At 41.4% G+C, this 20,420-nt stretch overlaps 1 protein-coding gene across 16 annotated transcripts in view; it reads left to right on the forward strand.

The window, feature by feature from the left end:
- Positions 1-20,420, forward strand: part of foxp1b (forkhead box P1b) — a 148,498-nt gene that overhangs the window by 57,269 nt on the left and 70,809 nt on the right. For all 16 annotated transcript variants that reach the window (XR_005691739.1, XM_040002994.1, XM_040002997.1 and 13 more), the window contains one exon: positions 10,150-10,319. Coding sequence is in view for 15 of the 16 variants with exons in the window: in XM_040002994.1 (XP_039858928.1) it covers positions 10,161-10,319 (159 nt within the window). In the remaining variant the exon portion in view is untranslated. The remainder of the gene's footprint in view (positions 1-10,149; positions 10,320-20,420) is intronic.

The raw sequence follows: 20,420 nt of genomic DNA on the forward strand, positions 1-20,420 counted from the left end.
TGAATGATTAATAGACCTTTTTTCACGTTTATTTTGAACCATAGTTAAGACTCACATCCTGCTCATTATTTCATCAGTATTTGTTCAGGCCTAACTATAATTTCCACTCCATTGCAGTTATATTTTCTTGATAAGCTAATGGCGCTGACCTTTTCTTTATTTTGTTTTTCATCTAAGGGAAAAAGACTATACCCTCTTTGACGTTAATGAACTTTGTGAAGAGGTTTGTTTACTGGCTTCAAGGTCAGTTTCTGAGAAAGGCACCGGGTTTTCTTGTAAACATATTTACAGCCAAAGATGTGTAAACATTGTAAATGCGTACATGTGCAGCAGGGGCAATGCTGGCATATTTTCCCTTTTTTTTTCTCTTTCTTTGTTTTTTCATGACCTTTCCCCTGTGACACACGCATAAAGGCTATGTGTGCATAAGTGTTTATCTCTGGAAGCACTTTAAAGCAAAATGTGCACTAACAAAAAGCAGCAAACAAAAAAAGAAAAGAAAAAAAAATACCCTTAGAAAGCGTAATGATGTGCTTACTCACAATATAAAGCTGATGGAGGAGAGAAAAGGTAGAGTAGAGGCAGGCAGCATGGCTAACGCAGGACTGGTGAGGGTATTAAAATATGAATTAATGGAATGTTGCTCAGGCACATCTCTGGGTGTAGTGTAGTGTTAAAAAATAAAATTTATGTTGCCGGCTAGTAGCCGTGAAGGTGCATTTGGACTTAGTATCCTTTAATTAGAAGTGAGATATTAGCATTTCATAGGGCTTTATGCTGGGTGAGGGGATCGGCCGGCCACCGCGCCTTCATTAGCCAGCTTCTCTGTGTAATGAGTGCCGTCATTAGCTGATGGAGTGGATTTGCCCCAGCTCTACCTTGAAAGGCACATCTTTTACATACTTGCAAGGAATAAGGCCTTTTAATGGATTTCTTAATGAATAAAATAAGATGCCACTTCTTTAAAATTTGACGAGTGCATTTCTGATAATGCACACCACTAGCTGCTGCCACTTTTTTGGTGCGTTATTAGCAGAGGTGGAAAAAGAAATGCTGTTGTTGGGGAAACAAAGGTAGTCGTTGGGCTTTTTATTGTGCAAAATTTGAAAAATGTCTATAATGTGTAGCTGATGAAAGTGCCAGATCATTAATATGCGTTTGAAATAAGGCGTATGTGATTTCTGTCAGGGTCTGAGGCTCTATGCTAACACTCACCATGTTTGTAAGGTAAAGCGGCAGGACAGCTATTGGATAAAACCTGACTGCAAATTATATGTGCGGCTGTTGATGAAGCGTGTGCGCACGCTCAACAACAGTCAAGACAGTCAGAGGAGAGGTGTTTTTTTGCGATATGGAAGTCTCCCTAAGCCTTTGGCTGCGGCTCCACTCTCAGAATCAGCCGTGAAGTGATTAGTATTTTATTGATGAGCTCCTGAAGTGGCAAGTGTGGGAAATTGGATCTTTGATCTCCTGGAGTTTGGGAAATATATCCTGAGCGTGTGGAGCTCTCCAGGTAAAACACCCCCAGCCCCCACCCCCCCAGCACCAGCAGCACTGTGATGCACACAGACGCACATGTATACATACGGGCATGTCGTTTGTGGGGGCTATTCCTCCCCTTCTCCAAAACACATATTTGTTTTGGATGTTTTCACTGAGAGTCTACACGGTGATTACAGATGTTCATTAACAAAATTGGGTATTTGTTTTAAACTTTAACCAATCACTTTGATATGCTAATTACAGTGTAATTTAATTTGAGCCCTGTAATGATGATGCTGTTATTATGGACATAAATGATGCAGTTAAGCTGAGAGTAATCTCATTTGCATACTGTACATGCCAGTAAATTAAGCCCTTTCCTGCGTTGCTTCAGCTTTAATTTTCCACTCCTTTTCACACAGCATCCCTCAGCCCCTGTGCCTAATAGCAAGCCGGCTTGTTTGATGTGGAGAGCCGCTTCCTCACAGTAAATCTAGTCACAATATGTAATACATAAAGGCTCTCATTATAACTCTAAGTGCCCTTTTAAGAAGTTGGTATTAATAAGCAGGCTGGCTTTTCATGCTTTGTAGTGATACACAAAAACAGTTTTGTCCCTCACCATAATCATCTTCAGGATTCTTTAATCTGCATCTGAGAAATAAAAGCTATCATGCTTGTAATAATGATGTGCCCAGGAATACTTAAAGAGCCCTAATCAGATTGTATATGTCCTCCACTATGTGCTGATCAGACATATCTTCAAATAGGTGATTTTATTTTGATATTCCTACTTTGAAAAAAAAAAAGGAAAGATGAAGGGCGTTTGGATGTGTTTCTATCCTTGCATAAAAAACTAATTGACAAATATTGCCCTGTTGTATGTTTAGCACAAATAATTTGGATTCATTTCTTTGTACAAATGTTATTTGATGTCTGTATGAAAGAGCCACATTTGTGACAGAGGGACGCGGCCGGCCTTGATAAAAGCTCCTGTGTCTTCATTAGAGAAGCAGCACCTCATGGTGTCTGATTGTCTGATGTTTGCAGGGAGAAGGTAAACATGTTTGTCATACGGCGCTGTATTTATGCTGCTCAAACATGCGAGGTAGGCCGCGGTGAATGTTAAGGACTTTGGCTCGGCGCACGTCTGAACGTCTCAGTGAAACGTGCAGCCTCACAATGGTCTGAACTTGCCCTGCTTGCAAACAATAGTCCAGCTCCCCCTTTTTTTGCGTTTGGAAGGAGGGTTAGAAGGCTGTTTTATGGACTTCAACACTGACAACACAATTGCCCTTCACTGAGAATGCGCCTCCATTTTGTGCCATAAAGAATATTATTTTTCTGCCAGCCAATTTTCTCTGTTAGTCTCTAATTGGCTACATAAATCTCGGCCGTTGAGGGTGAGAAATGTTGCGGTGTCACACAGTGTAATCTTCACCCTTATTTACCAATTCATTAAGATTCATTGATGCAGGATCGGTGAGAGGAAATGACAACATAAATCAGGCCTCCAACATAATGACCCTAATCAGTTGGGAATTGCAGAAAATGTCATGATGAACTATGTCCTTGTATTAGTGCCACTGTACATTGTCATTGTGCTGCTTTATGAGTGGGACGCATCATCCTGACATGGGCTGTATTTAACAAAAAAGAGTTGTTAAAACCTGATTCTATTAAAAGGAAGAAATTCATGTAGGGTCTTCTGCTATTTAGCCGTTTGCCCTTTATCTTCAATTTAACTGCTTGATGGAGCTCCCTTCCTTTTTAACCCTTGCTGTCCTCTCTCTGGGAAGCCATAACATGCTTCTTAGGCTTAAATGACCCCTGTCGTGGCACGTTGAGGAAGAACGTCTCCATGAGGAGGAGTCGGGGGACTCAGTGGGTAAGGCCACACCCATAATAATGACAGCCAATCACACGTCAAAGAGCCGACTGCGTACGTTTCATGAACAGAGAACTTGGTCAATTTTAAGCAGCGGTTGAAGGAATGACAGTTGTGAGTAACTATTTAAACAAAATAGTCACTCCATTACCGTGCCATTATTTGTGTGTAAAGGTTAATGACTGTGTCTGGGAAATCAATAGCTTAACTTAATCTCTTTGTGAGTAACTCTAAACAAGAGAGGTTGGAGACATGCACCCGCTGTGCGTTTTTGTCTGCAGAGGAACATTTAACACCGTCAAGATTTTTTTAAATAGCAGGGGTTTGACCAGACCATGCTTTCTTCCACTTATCGTGCATGGTACTGAGAGTGGAAATGTAATAAATGGATGTAGCACAGCTGATGACTTACTCAGTGGTAATTAGCAGCTTACTTTGTCTTTAGAGCTGTGGTTTACCACAGGTCTGTGTTTGCAATTTCACAGAACTGCAAAGCTTTTACCAAAAAATGATTAAGCTCATGTTGTCAGACGACAAAGGAAGCGTGCACTTTGATGAGTTGACACCTGCCACCCCCAAAAGGCAGCAATGCTAATAATATTTTCCTTTCTTTGCATAGGCACACAATATTAATTAGACAAGTTCGTTAAGGCTAACCTCAGTTTTCCCAGGAAAATCTATGTGACACATTTGGGAGCAGCACATTGGGAGCAGCCCTTACATGGATTCTAGTAAAAATGATTAAAAATGTATGACACACTTTAAGTAATGTTAAAACAATAAGTGCTTTTGCAACTCCCGTAGGACGCTGATAGATTCGTGTTTTTCTTTGGGTTTTTTTGTGTTTGACACATCTAATTGGTAAGACGAGCTTGAGGGCAGCAGTGCTTGCTTTTTTTTCCCCTTCCATTGAGCCCGTGGTCAGAAAAAGCAGCCCCTCGTCTCCTGGTGTCTGTCCTCTCGCTGTAGTGTTAATGGGCATAAGCCACATGTGAGCGAGATTATCAAAGTCAAATGAAGGAGAGTCGCTGAGAAAATGTGTGGCGTACCACTCCTAAAAGAGGCTCCACATCCCAGAATTACTATTCCATTCATGCACAACCAGATTTAAACTCATTAGATTTCTCTATTTACTTAGTCTCCATCGGCCCTAGTTGCACTAAAAATATCATGGCCTGCCTTACTTTGGCACATTCCGTCATTGTCTGTGCACAGCAGGCCGTTGCACAGAGGTGTTTCTCACATGGCTCCATGCAAAGGAGACAAACGGCTTTGTGTGTTTTCTGAAATTGCGGATCTACTCAGTTTCGCTACTGGAATCTGCCTTTTTGCGCCCTGCTTGTTGTTAATTTATCTGCACTTGTAGCGTGTTAATACTCGGATGTTCGCGTGAATCATCCTAGTCACCTCTGCTTGCGGTGTAGTAATAGGTTTGGATCTAAACTTTCATGCTTGAGAATCCTATTGTAGTCATCCTGAGGTGATATAAATATGTGTTTTGATCATATTTTATGGCTTCCTCTCATGGGGCTAGCAGTTTTTTAGGGGGACTAAATTATATCAGTAGGGGAAGTGCAGGGGGAAAAAACACCAGGGGATCCTGGGTGAGGAAGCCTTGTTGGATGGCTTCATCTCAGCAGATGGCAAGTTGTTGTATGCATGAAAAATTAATGGTCAAGGTGATGGGCTGCTTGAAAGTCCCCGCTATACATTATCTACTGTGTATAATCACTTATGTGTGGGCAATTACATTTTTGATGTAGCAGGCAGACTAAGTCATAATCTTACTATTCAAGTCACACGTAAATCAAGTAATCAAAACCAGGCGCTGTGATTTATGAAGGATAACATCTTTTCTTGCTCAGTTCCACCTAATTCCTTCTTTGTTGTTTTTCTCTCCATGCCCTGGTGTAGTGAGTGCCATCTCTGGGAGCCCTCAGACTTCCTTTGTTATTTCCACAAACCCAGTTACTGAATAATTGAATGAGGTAAATGTTTAACATGTTTTTACAAGTTCCTCGCTGTGCTGTTGTGAAGCGCCACTGTTTGTTGGGCCTGGAAGAAACACACGATTGCTTTGCTTGACAATGATGTGTTTCCATAGGAGACCACCCCCATGGCTGCCCACCCCGCCCGTCACCCCCATCTTGTTCTCATTCACGGTGGCTTGCGAGCAGCTGCAACACGCCAGCCTAATGCGTCTCGAAATGTCAGAAGAATGACTTTTTGTTTATCTTGACTTTTGCCTCGCTGTTTATTCTAGTCAAAGCTGCGTTTGCATCGACCTTGATTCCCTAAAGCCTCGCCCCTCCTTCTCCCCTCCTAGAACCTGTTTACACTCTGCCTGCCCCTAGTGTCACCTAGGAAATTGGCTGATCATTTCACCTGGTTAATATTAAATGGCTCCTGCAAGGAGATGTGTTTGTTCATAAACACAAAGCCCTGCTCTTCATGTTTACTGTAGCCATGGCAGCAATCACTTATTAAACAAACAGCTGCTTTGTTTGCTGGTGTCAGTGGCCTGCTTATACCCTGTACAAGGTCTGGGAAGAACTTCTGTGTCTCTTGTGGAGCAGAAATCTAGGATTTGCAATGGGGGTATTATTTGCAGAAGGGTGGGTGCAGCGTGTTTTACTTCTATATTGTCAGAGAGGTCTGGAGATATGCTTTGCTTATCTGTGACTTGGTTGAAGTGGCTGACAAGATTACACGGTTGTTTGGTCTGACTGTGAAGTCTCCTTTGGCAGAATGTCACCACGGCCGTTCGTTTCTCTCAGAAGAGGAGCGGCAACTGGATCCACTTTCAGGCTTTGTGACTGAGGTGGTTCTGCTGTGTGGAGATGATATGTATGAGGGAGTGGGAGTGCAGTTTATAAAGCTTGTTGGAATTTAGCCCAATTTCTCCGTGTTGTGTTGTCCAGTGGAATATTTTCAAGAGATACTCAGAGTAGTTTGTTATCAGTGATGAGGGCTGCGATAATGGATTATTTAACATGCAGCTTGTGTTTGTCTTTCGACTTTTCCCTCACATCAGGAGCCAAAATACAGCAAAACACAAGCCTGTTCAGCAACCTTCAGAAGCATTCTGTTGTTGCACCTTTGGTGCACGCCGATGTGTTGTCTAGTCTGGCAACCAAGCTGAACCTAAACAGCTCTAAAGTGAACTTCTCCCTATTGTGTCCTCCTTTGTATGTCATTATCTCCCACCCAAGAAATGTTGTGCTTTTGTTGTGTGCTTCTGTAAACAACGTCTGTGTGAGAACTTGGCGAATCGAAGCAGGTGGCTGCCGAGGCTTTGCTGTCATGAGCATTAGAGAAAAACAGAACACGGAGAAGGGTCAGAGCACAGCTGCGCGGACCAGCCCTACCTTGAATCCACCGCTGACTCGTTTGAGCTGTTGAATTCCGGGCAGGCATGACAGGGGGACAGGCATTGGATTTCCATTGTGGTGATGAGCTCTGGCCCGCTGGCTGTTCTTAACCTTCAACCTGTCTGGTCAGGTGGGAGACCCATGTGACTCTTGTTTGTACTGTACTCCCTATGCCATTTGAAGCAGGGAAAACAAAACAAACTGTAAACAAACAGGAACTCTGACCTTTTTTTATTATCCAGTGTTTGTTCCAAACACTTGTTTTATTTTGCAAGCAACTCCCCCCTAAAGACCAGGCAGGCATCTAATAATCAACAGCACAGCTAGTTCTCTTTGTACAAACTGTTGTTGCCTTGTTTTGATCTCCTGGAATTTCCATTATTTTCATTCTCTTTTGTTTTTTTAAACTTTTTTTCCAGCTCCGAAAAAACTGACATGCTCCATTAATAATAAGAGAGCTTTTCTTTTTCTTTTTTTCCCCTCACGTCTCCTTTTGTGTATTTTATTATGTTGAAATGTTTGTGTTTGGACCACGAATGCATATGTTCTTAAACCGAGTAACTACACCCCATTTAGCATGATGCTTGACCCATAATTACAGTTGAATTTGCACGTGGTGTATAAATGGAACAAATGGAAAAACTTGGAGCTTTTCGAGTCATCGTCATCATCATCGCAGACACACACACACACACACACACACACACACACACACACACACACACACACACACACACACACACACACAAGGCTTTCCCCAGAGCAAAGTGAAAATAAATACATAGATAAACAAACTCAGGGCCGAGTCACGTGGCCAAGTTGCCCGGGCCTCAGCTGATGATGATGGTGTCCGTGCCTCAGTGCTTCACAGATTAACATTGTTATCAGCACAACTCTCTAATAAGGCTCTTTCCTATCTGCTTGATATTTATGATGGATAATGCCCATTTTCCATTTTCTTTTTTCCCTCCAATTTTTTCACTCATGATATTGCAGCTTTGAATTATTCTGTGCTAAAATTAATGAGAAACTAGATTTATGGGTTTCATTTGTTTGTCAATTCGAAAATTAATTGGGTGTTAATTTTAGCCATCCCCTCATCAGTGCCGGTCGCAAGCATGCGCGCATTACTTTGCATTCATTGTAGCCTTCCTCTCCTTTATTGTGGGTCACTAGTTTTGCATACATTAAAATAGCCCCGCGGCTCATTCTCTTGATTACTTTTGGAGATGCTGTGCATTTGGAAATTTACGCCTTTCCGTTACAATTATGAAAATTTTTGCATGGAATGACAGTGCATGTATAATAGCCATTACCCCCCCCCCCTTATGTAGCTTTAGAGAGGAAAAAAAAAAGAAAAAGACAGCTCTTTTTTTCCCGCAAGTGGAAAATATCTTTTATTTGAAAAATAAGTGGGGGTGAATAACGTCAGCACATGGTTTATTTCAAATGGCATTTAATTTCGCCTGAGAATGTGTGTTTCTAATTGGTGTCTCAGAAGGGGAGTTGGTGCAGGCAGGGGCCTGTAGATGGAGTTGTGGCTGGCTGGGTCCCATCCCACAGTATTCCTCTTGCTCACTCCTTGTTTAGAAAATCCCATTATGGAGGGAGGCTGTGCCAGACTGGAAGGGTGAGCCGGGTCAACATCTGTCTGAAGGGAGAGGGGGGCCAGCTCAAGCTCCAGCCCAAAGAACAGGCCCTGTAGGCCGGGCCCAAGCTGCTCAGACAGGCCCCTGAGTGTGGGGGCGTTGTGACACACAACTGAACCGGCACAGGCCACAGTGTCAGATGACTCATTCAGTCATGCTTCTTGCGAGGAGGGCTGAGAGGAAATGTAAACTATAATGCTCTTTGGAGTTTGCTTTGTGTTCTGGTACAGTTTTAGCTCCTCTTAGCCCCAAACTGCTGCTGATGATAGTGAGCTACGAGCCTGTCCCTAAAAAAAAACAGATTATGAAAGAGCAGTTCTCCTCACACCACTGTTTATTTTTTTAAATAATCCCATTTCTAGATTATTATCTCACCTCTGCTCTGTAAATATTCTTTTGTGACAAGTTGTCAACCCCAATTTCCTGTCTGTCAGCCTGAGTGTGTGTCCCTTGGGTGTGCGTCTGCATCTTGTTTAGATGGGATCTCTGGAGACGCTGTGCATGTGTACCTGAGCACATATAAACTCAGACTGGCCTTCCTATTACATGCCTTAAATGCAGCACCATAAATCTGCATTTAGTTCCACTTTCACATTCTTTCATGATGAGGCCCAGTGTTTTAAAGGCATTTATTCTGCTTCATATAAATAATTAATCAGCCAAGTTAATTTGCTTCTGCCTGACTTGGTCAGCTTCATTAACTGCCCTGGAATAGATGCATTGCAGCAATGAAGCCTGTGACCAGCACACAATAGCTGTAAATCATTCCACTGATTTGAGGAATTCAGGCACAGATATGCACCAGTGTCACTGGCACTTATCCCCAGAGAGACAGAGGGGGTGTGCTGGGATAGATGGCATGTCTGTCTGGCTTTTGTGTATCCAAAAACAAAACTGAGGACATATCTTGTAAGCAAATAGCTGTGTATTCACTGATTGCTGCTGCCATAATTTTACATAAAGCGTGCAGTGGTGCTTAAAACTACTGCCAGTGTTTGTATTTTACCCTTTTCAGTTAGATTAAGTTATGAAAGTCAACATTTTTTTCCAATGCAAAAGGATTTATTTATATTCAGACCTGTGTTTTGGTGTTAATTGAGCACCCCTCAAGGATTTGACTGTTTTCGTTCAGCCTCAGATTGGATGTTTCTCATGGAGATCCTTTGGCAGGCCTCACACAGTCGCTCTGTTTCCCATTAAAAAGCCATTCTGCCGTGGTTCTTCAGGGAGCCATGCAAGTAAATATATCCATTTCCATAGAAAGTGTTTTGTTTTGGAGGTCCAGTGTTTTCTTGGGCTCCTCTGCTCTCACTCAACGCAGGTTGGGTTCCTCTACATGTGTGCCGAACCCCAACCCCTCCACCATGCCCCCCCCCCAACGCTCTCCATATACCCTATACTGGAGAACACAAACAAAACCCACTTGCTTTTCTCCTGCCCGGTATGGACTTGTCATCTGTAAAGGATCTGCACTGGAAAAGACAAAACAAAGGAGCTGTTCATTACTGTGTTTAGAGGCAGCCTGTGAATGCGTGTGTGTGTGTTTGCCTCATTGCATATGCTACACGCAAACAAACAAGACACGGGGAAGCACAAACCAACAGGGAAACCTGCAACAAAAGTGAAATTGTGTGGGAAGAATATGACAGATGTTTATAGTTTGGCCCACAGTTGAAATGCGACCTCATTGCAGTGTGTTTTAACAGCTGCTTCTCTCTGTCTCTGTCCCTGTTTTCTCTTCTTCTGCGCCTTCTCTCAGGTTTTTAAGTCATGATGCAAGAATCTGGGACGGAGGCGACGAGCAACGGCCCAGCCAATGAGAATGGAGGAGCGAGCGTGGAGGGAGTACCCAGAGAGGGGCGACCAAAAAGTGCCACGCCGTCAGCGGAAGTGACTGCAGCAGATTTCCTGCATCTCCAGCAGCACCAGGTAGACCATTCACACCTGTCTTCACTTTATTAAGCCATGTCAACAGCAGGCCGATCCGCCTCTTAAAGTGCCTCTTAATATTTAATTCCTCCTCAAAGTACATCTAGTTCATAAACACATTATTATTATTATTTATGTATACTGAGGCCCCTTTTTGAATATTTAAAAGACGAGGAGTGCTCTTTCTGTGTGATTGTTTGGTTGCAAACGTGTTTATCGTAGCATGCAGCATCTGCATTTCTATCAAATATTTATTATGATGTTCTGACATATTTTAAGTATGTAGGTGCCACAGGATTTTGTAGACAGTTAAGGAACTGTGACATCCAATTGGATGACAGCGTTTTCCTCCGGCTCATTGTAAACACACCTCACACTCACAACTAATGCCACACTCTGCTGTACTAACCAATGAGGTGAGGAGACAGACGCCGGCGTTATCGTCAGTGAAGCCGAAACATTTTCACCATCTCAGACTTGAGGCAAACAGACAAGCTCTTTCTGTTGGTGTCAGCGTTATGTGTGGCACACGACACTGCGTTTAAAGAAACAACACTGAAAAGATCAGTGTGTCTTCTACTATCTTGGTCTTTGCGACAGCACAACTAGGGTTGTTGTCAGGAGCTGTTTGGTGATGATGCACGGCTCTGTGCCGCTGTCTGTTGTCACAGCGCATCCATCAGCATTTTTACAGGGAGGCAAACAAAGCTGTAGCATGGAACAAGAGGGAAATGGCATTGTAACACATAGAGCTGAGCAATAACTCAGTATTATCATTTATCATCTTTGAACACAATCATCACGGTGTTCTGATGCTGTGATATTTGGCTACTGATGAACAGTTCTGTTTTTCGGAAATGATGGGAACATTTTGATAATAGGACAAAATAGCTTAGCCGTTTAAAGAGTCATTGCTTGGCATTTTAGGTGATGTTTAGACATAACATAAATTTTATTGTGAAATTTCAGATGTGCAGCTCAGGTTTCACTTCAGCAGTAAGATGACCAGGGCTTTTGCCAGGAACTTTGTAACACCAGCTATATGCACTTATAGCACTTTCCCCTCGCTATAATGCTAATTGCTGATCATGTGCTAGCACAGGCAGAACAGCAGGGGTACCAGTCTGTAGCTCTGCACACAGGAGAACAGAGATACTGGAGGACTTATTTCCCAGTACCACCGCGAAAGGGAAACTACCATGTATTGATATATCAGAAGGGATGTTTTAATCCATGTAAGCATTGAACAGGTCAAATTAAATGAAGTCATAACGTTTGCATGATTCTTTACTACAAATTTTAACTTGTTTAGCATTTATTTATCTGTAAAATCAGGAACAATAAGTCACTAATTTTACAGGAGCTTTTGGGCTTTGGACTGGCACAACCCTGTAAGGTCACTATTTGTCAGTAGTCATGGTTTTGGAATTGTTTAAAAAAATGTTTGTTTTTTCCCTTTTTATTGTCGAGTATGGGTGTATGTAAATATAATTAATTGGTCAAACATACACTCAAAGCAAAATAATGCTTTAGGTGTCGTCATCTTAGAAGTGTGGTGCTTGTTTTGGTGCAAGATGCCCCTGTTAATTCCATTTCCTCTTTGTAAGTGGCAGAAGAAGTGTTGATTGTTCAGTAAGTACAAAGGATGAGTCAGTGTGTGTTCTGATTCTCAGCCTTAGTCTGTGAAGCCTTTAGGCCTCTCCAGATCATCCCCACTACCCCAGCTAGACCCCAGACCCCACCTCCCACCCATCTTTTTTTCCAGCTCCGAACGAGCATGTCGTCAGTGAGAAAATCACAGCCATACTGAATTCATTACTGCAGTAGTCACACAAAACCATGGATAAAATTTCAATAACTGCAGGCCACAGTTGAGTAAACAGTTGCAGTGAAACTTAATTCCTGTTGACTTTTCCTTCATTCTTTGCCAGGGGCACATTCTGATTCGCTCTGCAAAGACAACAGGGTTACAACTTTGATAAATGCGAGGCAGGGGAGAGGGAGAGAACGGACGAGAAAAATGTCATGGATGTGCACTTGACACCAACAAGGGATGGAAATAAAGCCTTCCCACTAGAATAGAGCCAGTCGTCCAAGCATGCTCCCTGTTTTCAAGTCGTCCAAAAAGAACTATTGCTCTCCAGCATCTGCCCTGGCATTTAAAGAAAGGAGAAACCAGCAACTCTCTCCATCCTGCTTCCATATATTGCGGAAACATTTTCTCTACTGTAGCAAATGCGGAAATAATTCCTGGTTCATGCCGTTTGAACAAATCCAGTGGTTAATTTGTGTGGCCCGCATGCAGGGAGGTGTATTAATTGTTGCCTGTGATAAATGACGCCCGGATGGGAACGAAGGACGAGATGTCTCACTCTCAGCTCCTGGCACTGGACTTTGATAGGCTACTTACCATGGTAGTGTTACTGGCAAGACAGGCAGGCAGTCTTTTTATTCTCCCATTAGCCTAGCCGAGGATTTTCCCTCACGCACCATGAACCATGTTAATTGTCCCCGGGGCATTACGATCTTCACTCAGTTACTCGATAACTTTTTACTTTTGTGACATTTCACAGTCGTTCTTTTAAGTTTTATTTGTGGCTTGCACTAATATGCCTCTAACTGACACACTGAGAGTTTTTTTTCCTGCGTTCTTTGTTCTCCACAACACATGCAAGGTGCCATTACCCCTTTAGGTGACGCAAAAATCAATCTAAAATGTTTTCAGACTCAAAGTGCAAATGTCTGAGAGTCCCTCGAGTGAGCCGGAACAACAAACCTGGCAGTGGCATATCATTTATTCTTATTAGGGAACATAACTATGAAAGACAGTCCTCATTAATAAAGATGGGGGATGAAATAATTGTAATCTGTTTGATCATCTTGATTCTGACAGGGGAATTCATCTTGTTGACTAGTCAGATTTGGGGGAAGTGGACCATAAGCTTGAATTAAGCATGTCTATTAGTAAGTCAAATATTTTTTTAGGGTGAAAAAGGTGTTGCGTTTCTTCTCTTTTTCCCCCAAGATGCTGTTGAAATTCAGCAGATTTCTCTATAGGAGGAACTCAATGTCCTGTCTGTTGTGTTGTAATAGTTAGACAACTGGGTGCCCTTGTAAACATTTGTTGTGCATCTTGTTGCTGTGCTCGTTGTGTTCACTGTTACCCATGTATTATTAATAAATGTCTCTATTATAGCATGTGCAGTTTTTTTCTTTTCATAGCACACGTGTCTGCACCCCTGAACCACACTGTTTATTTGCTTTCTGTTTTTGTTTGTGTTGCAGAAGTTGTGGTTTTAACGTTATCCACATGAGGAAGTGAAGATACTGCAGGGGCGAAAATAAAACAAAAGCAATAGTATGAAAAAGTTTTGCAATAACCTGTTTTGTGATTTAAATGATTTTGCAACAGGAAACGGTGTTGTGCAGCTGTAGTTGTCACATAAATGCACGGTGACAGTAATATTCTCAAGGACACCCTGTTAGCTCTAGAGCTGCTGTCTTCACGATATTCACATTTCCTGTGATGTGTGGTCATTTTCAGCAAAGCATCTTACCTGTTTAAACACACGAGTTACTCTTTCGCTCTGAATTTGGTTCGTGTGATGCAACTGTAGAGCATTAAATATTAATATCCTGTCCTTTAGAAGAGTCCTTTTAATAAACTTAGGCTGGTGTTCACACGAGAGAAAATACCTAAAACATTGATTAATAACTGCTTTTCTTTTATTGCATACACATCCATCTAACATACCCTGTCCAACAAGTGCTTTTAAAGATTTTCTACATATTGAAAGATAAGACCGGCTAGCTACTTCTTTCGTTTTCCTCCTCTCTGCCTGTGTGGTTGAGGTGTCTTTCGTGAGGTTGACGACCATAACAGTGGCCACAGAAAGAGCTGAGTGGGCACACATCCTCTGCTTGCATAATGCAAATCATACACTGTCCCTTGTGGGGGCTTGTGAAGGTGGAACTGCAAATCTTAACTGTTCTCTGATGGCCAAGTGTTCCATGATTAGCCTTGCTCTCCCAGTACACACACACAGGTACGCACACACAGACGTGAATAGTATATATATGCTCATGTAGAATAGAGTTACAAAGGTCAGGCCTTTAAGTGTAGGACCTGCTGGTTTTGGGCGTCCAGTCCACATTATGGGCTAATGGTCAGACTGAGAGAGTTAACAGCACCAGGTCAGAGAGGAGACCAGAGAGCATTTTCTGCCTCAGATCTCTGCTAATCGTATGCACTCTGCAGCAGAGCTGAGGGCAAAGAGAGAGCGTGCTATGCCCAGATTGAAATACATACACTGTTACACAAGAAGAACGCACCCTTATCGCTGCGCCTTTGAATTGAATTCCTGCCAGTATCTCTGTATTTGCTCTACAGCAGAATAAGATAGACGTGTGCAGTGCAATGCTGAATATTTCACATGAATGACAAAGCCGTCCTCTCTGTGTGTGTGTGTGCTTTTTGACCAATCGCTTGGCTGCAGTATAGTGGCTTCGTGGTGTAGCGGTTTGTGCATCACACTGAAAGGACACTCCAGCATCTCTAGCAGCTCTCACGTATCTTCATGTATACTGTTCATACTGTCACAGGAGGCCAAGCAAAGGCTCGGGCTTATTGGAAAATCTGGCAGAGAGGATAACATCAGTGTTATGACACTGCATATTGCCCTAAATTGCTTATTGGTAAAATGATAGTGCTCGTCCAATTTGAATAATTTTATGGAATCCCTCACAGAACAGTTTAATTATGTTATCACACAACTGGCAACATCTGTCTTTATACCACAGCACATGACAGTTTTATTACAGGCTGAATTTCTTTGCTGGTTCTGGCAATTGATGTGTGATCTGATTAATAATCACACAGATGGAGGTGAAAATTGAACAGCAAAGCGTTGCTATGTGGAGAAAAAAAAGGGGAAATAATTATTAAAGGAAAAAAAGCAAACTCTCTGTCTCTGAAAATACCCTGACCATTTTTACAAACGCTCGCACTTCCCTCAGTGGAAGTATCTCTTTTTTAAACGCTTTTACACACATTTATAAATCTGAAAACAAAATGTGTTTAGTCTAGGTGCAACTTTTCATATCCTCTTGTCACCCAGGTTTTGTTAGTGAGCTTTCAAGAGGTAAACCACCCAGCACCTCATTTTTGGCTTGTGGATGCTTTCCAAAACAGCCTATGAACTCATCCATTTTGTTGAGTCTACCTCCAGCTGCTGCTGTCCGACTGACAAGAGATGAAGCCCAGGTTACATGTGTGCTGAAACCCAGAGTTTAAAATAGTTGACTGTTGCTTGGGTCGACATCCTGTTTACACACCCTGCCTATGTGGGCAGCAGGAGGGGGATTACAGGAGTTGTTTGACATTGTGGTAATCAGAATGGCCACACTTAGAAGCGCACACACATTCAAACACACTCGCTCGTCTTTCCCTGTAGCTCAGAGGTTTGAGGTTTTTTTTTTTCTTTTTACACCCACATAAAATAAAACATGTTAATGGAGCCATGTCAAAAGTTGATTCATGGTAAATAATTAAATTTTCACAAAGTTTTTTTGCATGTGTTGGACCTTTAAAATTGCTATTAGAAAAGAAAAAGACAAAGAATTTAAAATATATATATATAAACTTAAAAAAATAAATGACATACACTGAAAAAAATGTTACTTTGAATCAAATTACTCTAATGTGTTACAATTAAATTTATTAGTTTTACTCAGACTATAATTCTGATTTAATAAAAACTGTAACTGTGTATTTAAAATAAGCCAAAAATATTTATTTTTCCAGAATCATAAATGTACATTGAAACAAACTAAAAAGATCATTTTCTGAGTACATTTGTTCTTTGGACTCTTCGGACACTGTAATTTTGTTACAAGCAATTTTATTAAGTTCTTTCAACTTTTTAGTCAGTGTAATAAAATAGAGTTTCTACTGATACATAATTAAAAATTGGTTTCTTATGTCCTTGTTCAAAATGTTACTTATTTTTATTTTTACTCCACAGAATTCACTATAAAACAAAAGCGAGAGCTGATTTCTCTAAAGTAAAACCAAGGTTTTGTCACAATCAACTTGCTAGAAATACAAATAAATTCTTCTTTGAAGGACCAGATTTATTATGGTATGTTTAAAAAAAAAAAAAAAAAAAGCTCCCTTTTATGTGCAAAAAAAAATACAATAAAAATTACAAAATAAAGCAATGAAGACTTCAGTTCTATTTACACAACAGCTGATAAAGAGAAAGAAAAACAAAAAACAAAAAACAGACCAGATGAAATGAAGCAAAACTGATTTCCCTACCCAGCCTCCACCCACCCTCACCAAACCCCTCTTTTTAAAACCTTTTCACCTTTAAAACATGAGATAGGTAATGCAACAGCCATTAACATTAACAATGTTTCTAACACTGTGCAAACAGTGGCTACTTAAATAAAATGAATATGACAGACAGAAAAATCAGATACTGTGGTTCTAATTTCGAATTTCTCTCATATTAAAGTCTGTTCCTTCCCAATACAATCTAACAGAAATTCCTTACACTTCCCTGGAGTGTATCTGAATACAAATGAGCTATAAATGACAAACAAAAAAAACACAGAGTCCACCTGTCTCTTTGGCTGATCTGATGCTTAGAGCTTGACACTGACACTACAGACTACAGGCTTTTTGTTGATTTTTTCCCATGGTAAGTGATTTTTAATTTAGTTAACGTGAAATAAACACCTTCAACCCAGAAATCCCAGTTTTCTGTTGCAACAATGTAAAGCTTCAGTTCAACTAAATGACACAGAAGCTTCACTTTTCTCAGTGTAGACAAGAGAACCAGTTTCTCTTATCACTGGTATTCTTATACATTTAGTAATCTAATGGTGAAGATATTCATCCATGCCATAAAAATAGCATGGATGAATAGTATCACGATCCTAACCAGATTTATGATATTAATTGGGTGCATCCTCAGTCTTTAGTTGAAACACACTGTTTGTCCTAGTGGAAAAATTGTGGAATGTTGTCAAGGAAGTGTGGACGTACAAATGCCTCCCATGTAAATGATGCAAGTGTATGCTGGTATCATTAGGAAGAGTGAAGTGGCTCTCATTGTGTGGTGCCCGGATCATCTTTGATGGCCATGGTGTGCGTGTTTGTGCTGAAGTGGGCAACTCTAAACTTTGAGCAGGTGTCTGAAGCAGCTGGCTGGAGGCAGACAGGGAAACACATAGGTTCAGTATTAAATGGCTTAGAGAGAGAGAGAGGCCTCGGCTAGCCAGAGGACTAATGCATCCTCAATGTTTTATTTAAAGTAGTGCCAGCAACAGCTTCTGAATGCTCCACATCAACATGCACACACAAATCATTGCACACGGAAACACGTGCACACACACACACACACATTCAGGCAAACAGAGTAATTTAGCACTGTTTAGCTGAACAACTTGTGTGTTTAGTGTTGTAAATAAGTAACCGTTTTAACAGGGCCTCAGGAGGCTGTGGTTGGGAAAGTACACGCTCAGACATGACTAGCTTTAATGGCCATTGTCAAAACACAGTTTAAACAAAACCCTTTCTTCACCCGATTGGAATGTTTACATTTAGTTGAATAATAATCCCGTTTTAAGGAGATGCTGTTCTTTAAGGATATCCAATCTGACCCAATTTATTAGGGATAGACTTAAGGATGCACAATTCCTCATGGGAAAACATTCAAGCGCAGTGCCTATTCATTTTTAATGAGAGCACTACTTTAAAAACTTCATAGAATTAATATGTATCAGTGAAGTCTTTCCTGTGCAGAAAACTTCAGGGTAATTAATATTCATAGCCTGTGCTTGTTAACACCCCCAATGCTTGTGCAATGTAGATCCAATTAACATAGAATGGACCCTAAGGATTTGGGCAGATAAGGGTTAAATGAGCTATTGAAATTGAAACCGGGACTCTCCCCTTTTAAAACACTTATTTGTTCCAATAATCCTTGTTGCAGATTAAGGCATTTTTTGGGTGTGCAAAAGATGTCTCTACAAAGGTAGAGTTGCCTCAGATAGAGTCTGTATGTGCATGAAAAATATTGATGCACGTGCATGTATGGATGCATGTTTAAGTGCATGTGCATGTGGAGGTGTGTGCACGACACTTGCAAGCACGTGCACTTGCTTGTATACATGTATGCATAGGGGGCATCCCCTTACACAGCCGGGCTAATGTGAAAAGCCTGTAGTGAGCCTGACTTTTATATCTTATTCATAATCTCTTGGCACAGTGCGGGTAATAGACAGCAGTGTTCACCCTTGGCATCTGGCTTCAAGTCCTGGTTATGCTGGGTGACAGAGGAGGAAGTCCTAGAGTTCTAACAGTAGCTAGGTGATTGCACAGTAGCAAAATGCCACCTGCTGCCATTTGTTGGCACACAGACTGCAGATATTGCTCCCTGGAGTACCCTGAAACAACTGTGCTTCCCAAGGACTCAGTATTTAAGACCAAGTCTAAGCTAAATGATAGGAGGTAAGAAGGATATTCATGGCTTAAAAAGAAGTGAGCGCAGAGACCGTTCATTACCTTAACCTCTTAAAGTTTTGCTTTATTTTCACCAAAGTTAATACGACGACCTGAAAAAATCATGCCAGGGAAAAATGATCAGTGAAGCAGAACGAGCACAGATGTGTTTACATTGAGGAAAAGAAACTCAACTACAACTATAATCTGCTTTTAACTACATGAAGTTAATCTAGGAGATTTGTTTCTTTTAACTGGACAAGATATTTTGGCTTTAAATCTGTAGCGTCGTTTGGGACCCAGAACCCTAATGATGACATGATCAAGGTTGATTCGTCAGATGTTTGGAACGTTGCCGTCAGAGCCACGATCCAACTGTTTTCACAGGTTGTGATATAGTCATCATGACAAGAAGACTGACCTTTATAATAGATAGATAGATAGATGTAACCTTTCAGTCAGTACAGCACCAGTGCACAGTGTATACTCCTTGTTTCTGTTATATGTTAAAAAAGTTGACAGCCATGTTTTTTGCACGGAGGGTAAAATATGATAAACTACCAGTTCTGATGATCAAATGAGCCTTCATTGAAGCAAATATCTATGGACAGCCACACCATGTATAGGTCTCTTGGAGTAAATTTGATTGTTTGACATGTATTCACCCATCAAAGTGTGTATGAGTGATTAATAACAACCCCCTGTGCACGTTCAGCGATGACATGGCCTCTATTTGAGAGAAAAATGGTACAGGCCGGTATTCACTGGTGAATAGCTGTGTACCATTTAGAGAATGAAATGGCATGATGGGATGTCTTGTCATAAATAAAAGTGATGGCACCTCGGCATCCTGTGAATGACATGTGCCATAAATACTTAGCCAGGCCAGAGACAATGGTTCAAATAAATCCTCGCACAGACCTTTTCTCTCTATAAAGAAAGATATATATTATTTAAGTGAACTATGAAAACAAATGTTTTTTCCCTCCCTAGCTGGTGACAGAGAGACCTCCAGGACAATGGGTGCTGCACCCTCTCTGTGGTCTCTGATACGCTGTTGTTATTTGCTTGTTTACAATCTTTGACATGATGTAATGGGATGGCTGTGAAAGTACTAGCCAGTAAATGGCACAGAAAATAAGACAGTCCTTTATGTCTCCCTCCTCTGCTTTTTTTCTTTGCTCCCTCCCTTTCCCCCCCTTGTTTTTCCCTGCAAACGGGAAATATGTTCTGCATTTGACTGAAGGAACATGAGCCTTGAATATAAGTGACTGTTTTTTGCATTAGGTACTCCCTGGAGGTAGGGGGGGAAAATATCATGTCCCTGCGTGAAATGTGAATGTGAAATCTAGCAGAAAGAAATATTTATGACCATTTTCTGCTTGATTAGAGCTGGATGACATGCCTTAGGAGACAGTGAGTGGACAAAAGGCAGCAGCACTGCTTCTGGGCAGATGTTAAAGAAAGAGTTGTTTAAGGAGGACACCGTTCTGTCCGTGGACTGTCTGTGGGTGGGATGGGGGGTTTCGGTTGAAGCATGGCAGGGGAAATTGAGTAAGGCCAACAGGAGCGTACTGAGAAGCCCATGATCC

Source organism: Simochromis diagramma, unplaced genomic scaffold, assembly GCF_900408965.1.
Source record: "Simochromis diagramma unplaced genomic scaffold, fSimDia1.1 OVJJ01000646.1, whole genome shotgun sequence".
Lineage (NCBI taxonomy): Eukaryota > Metazoa > Chordata > Actinopteri > Cichliformes > Cichlidae > Simochromis > Simochromis diagramma.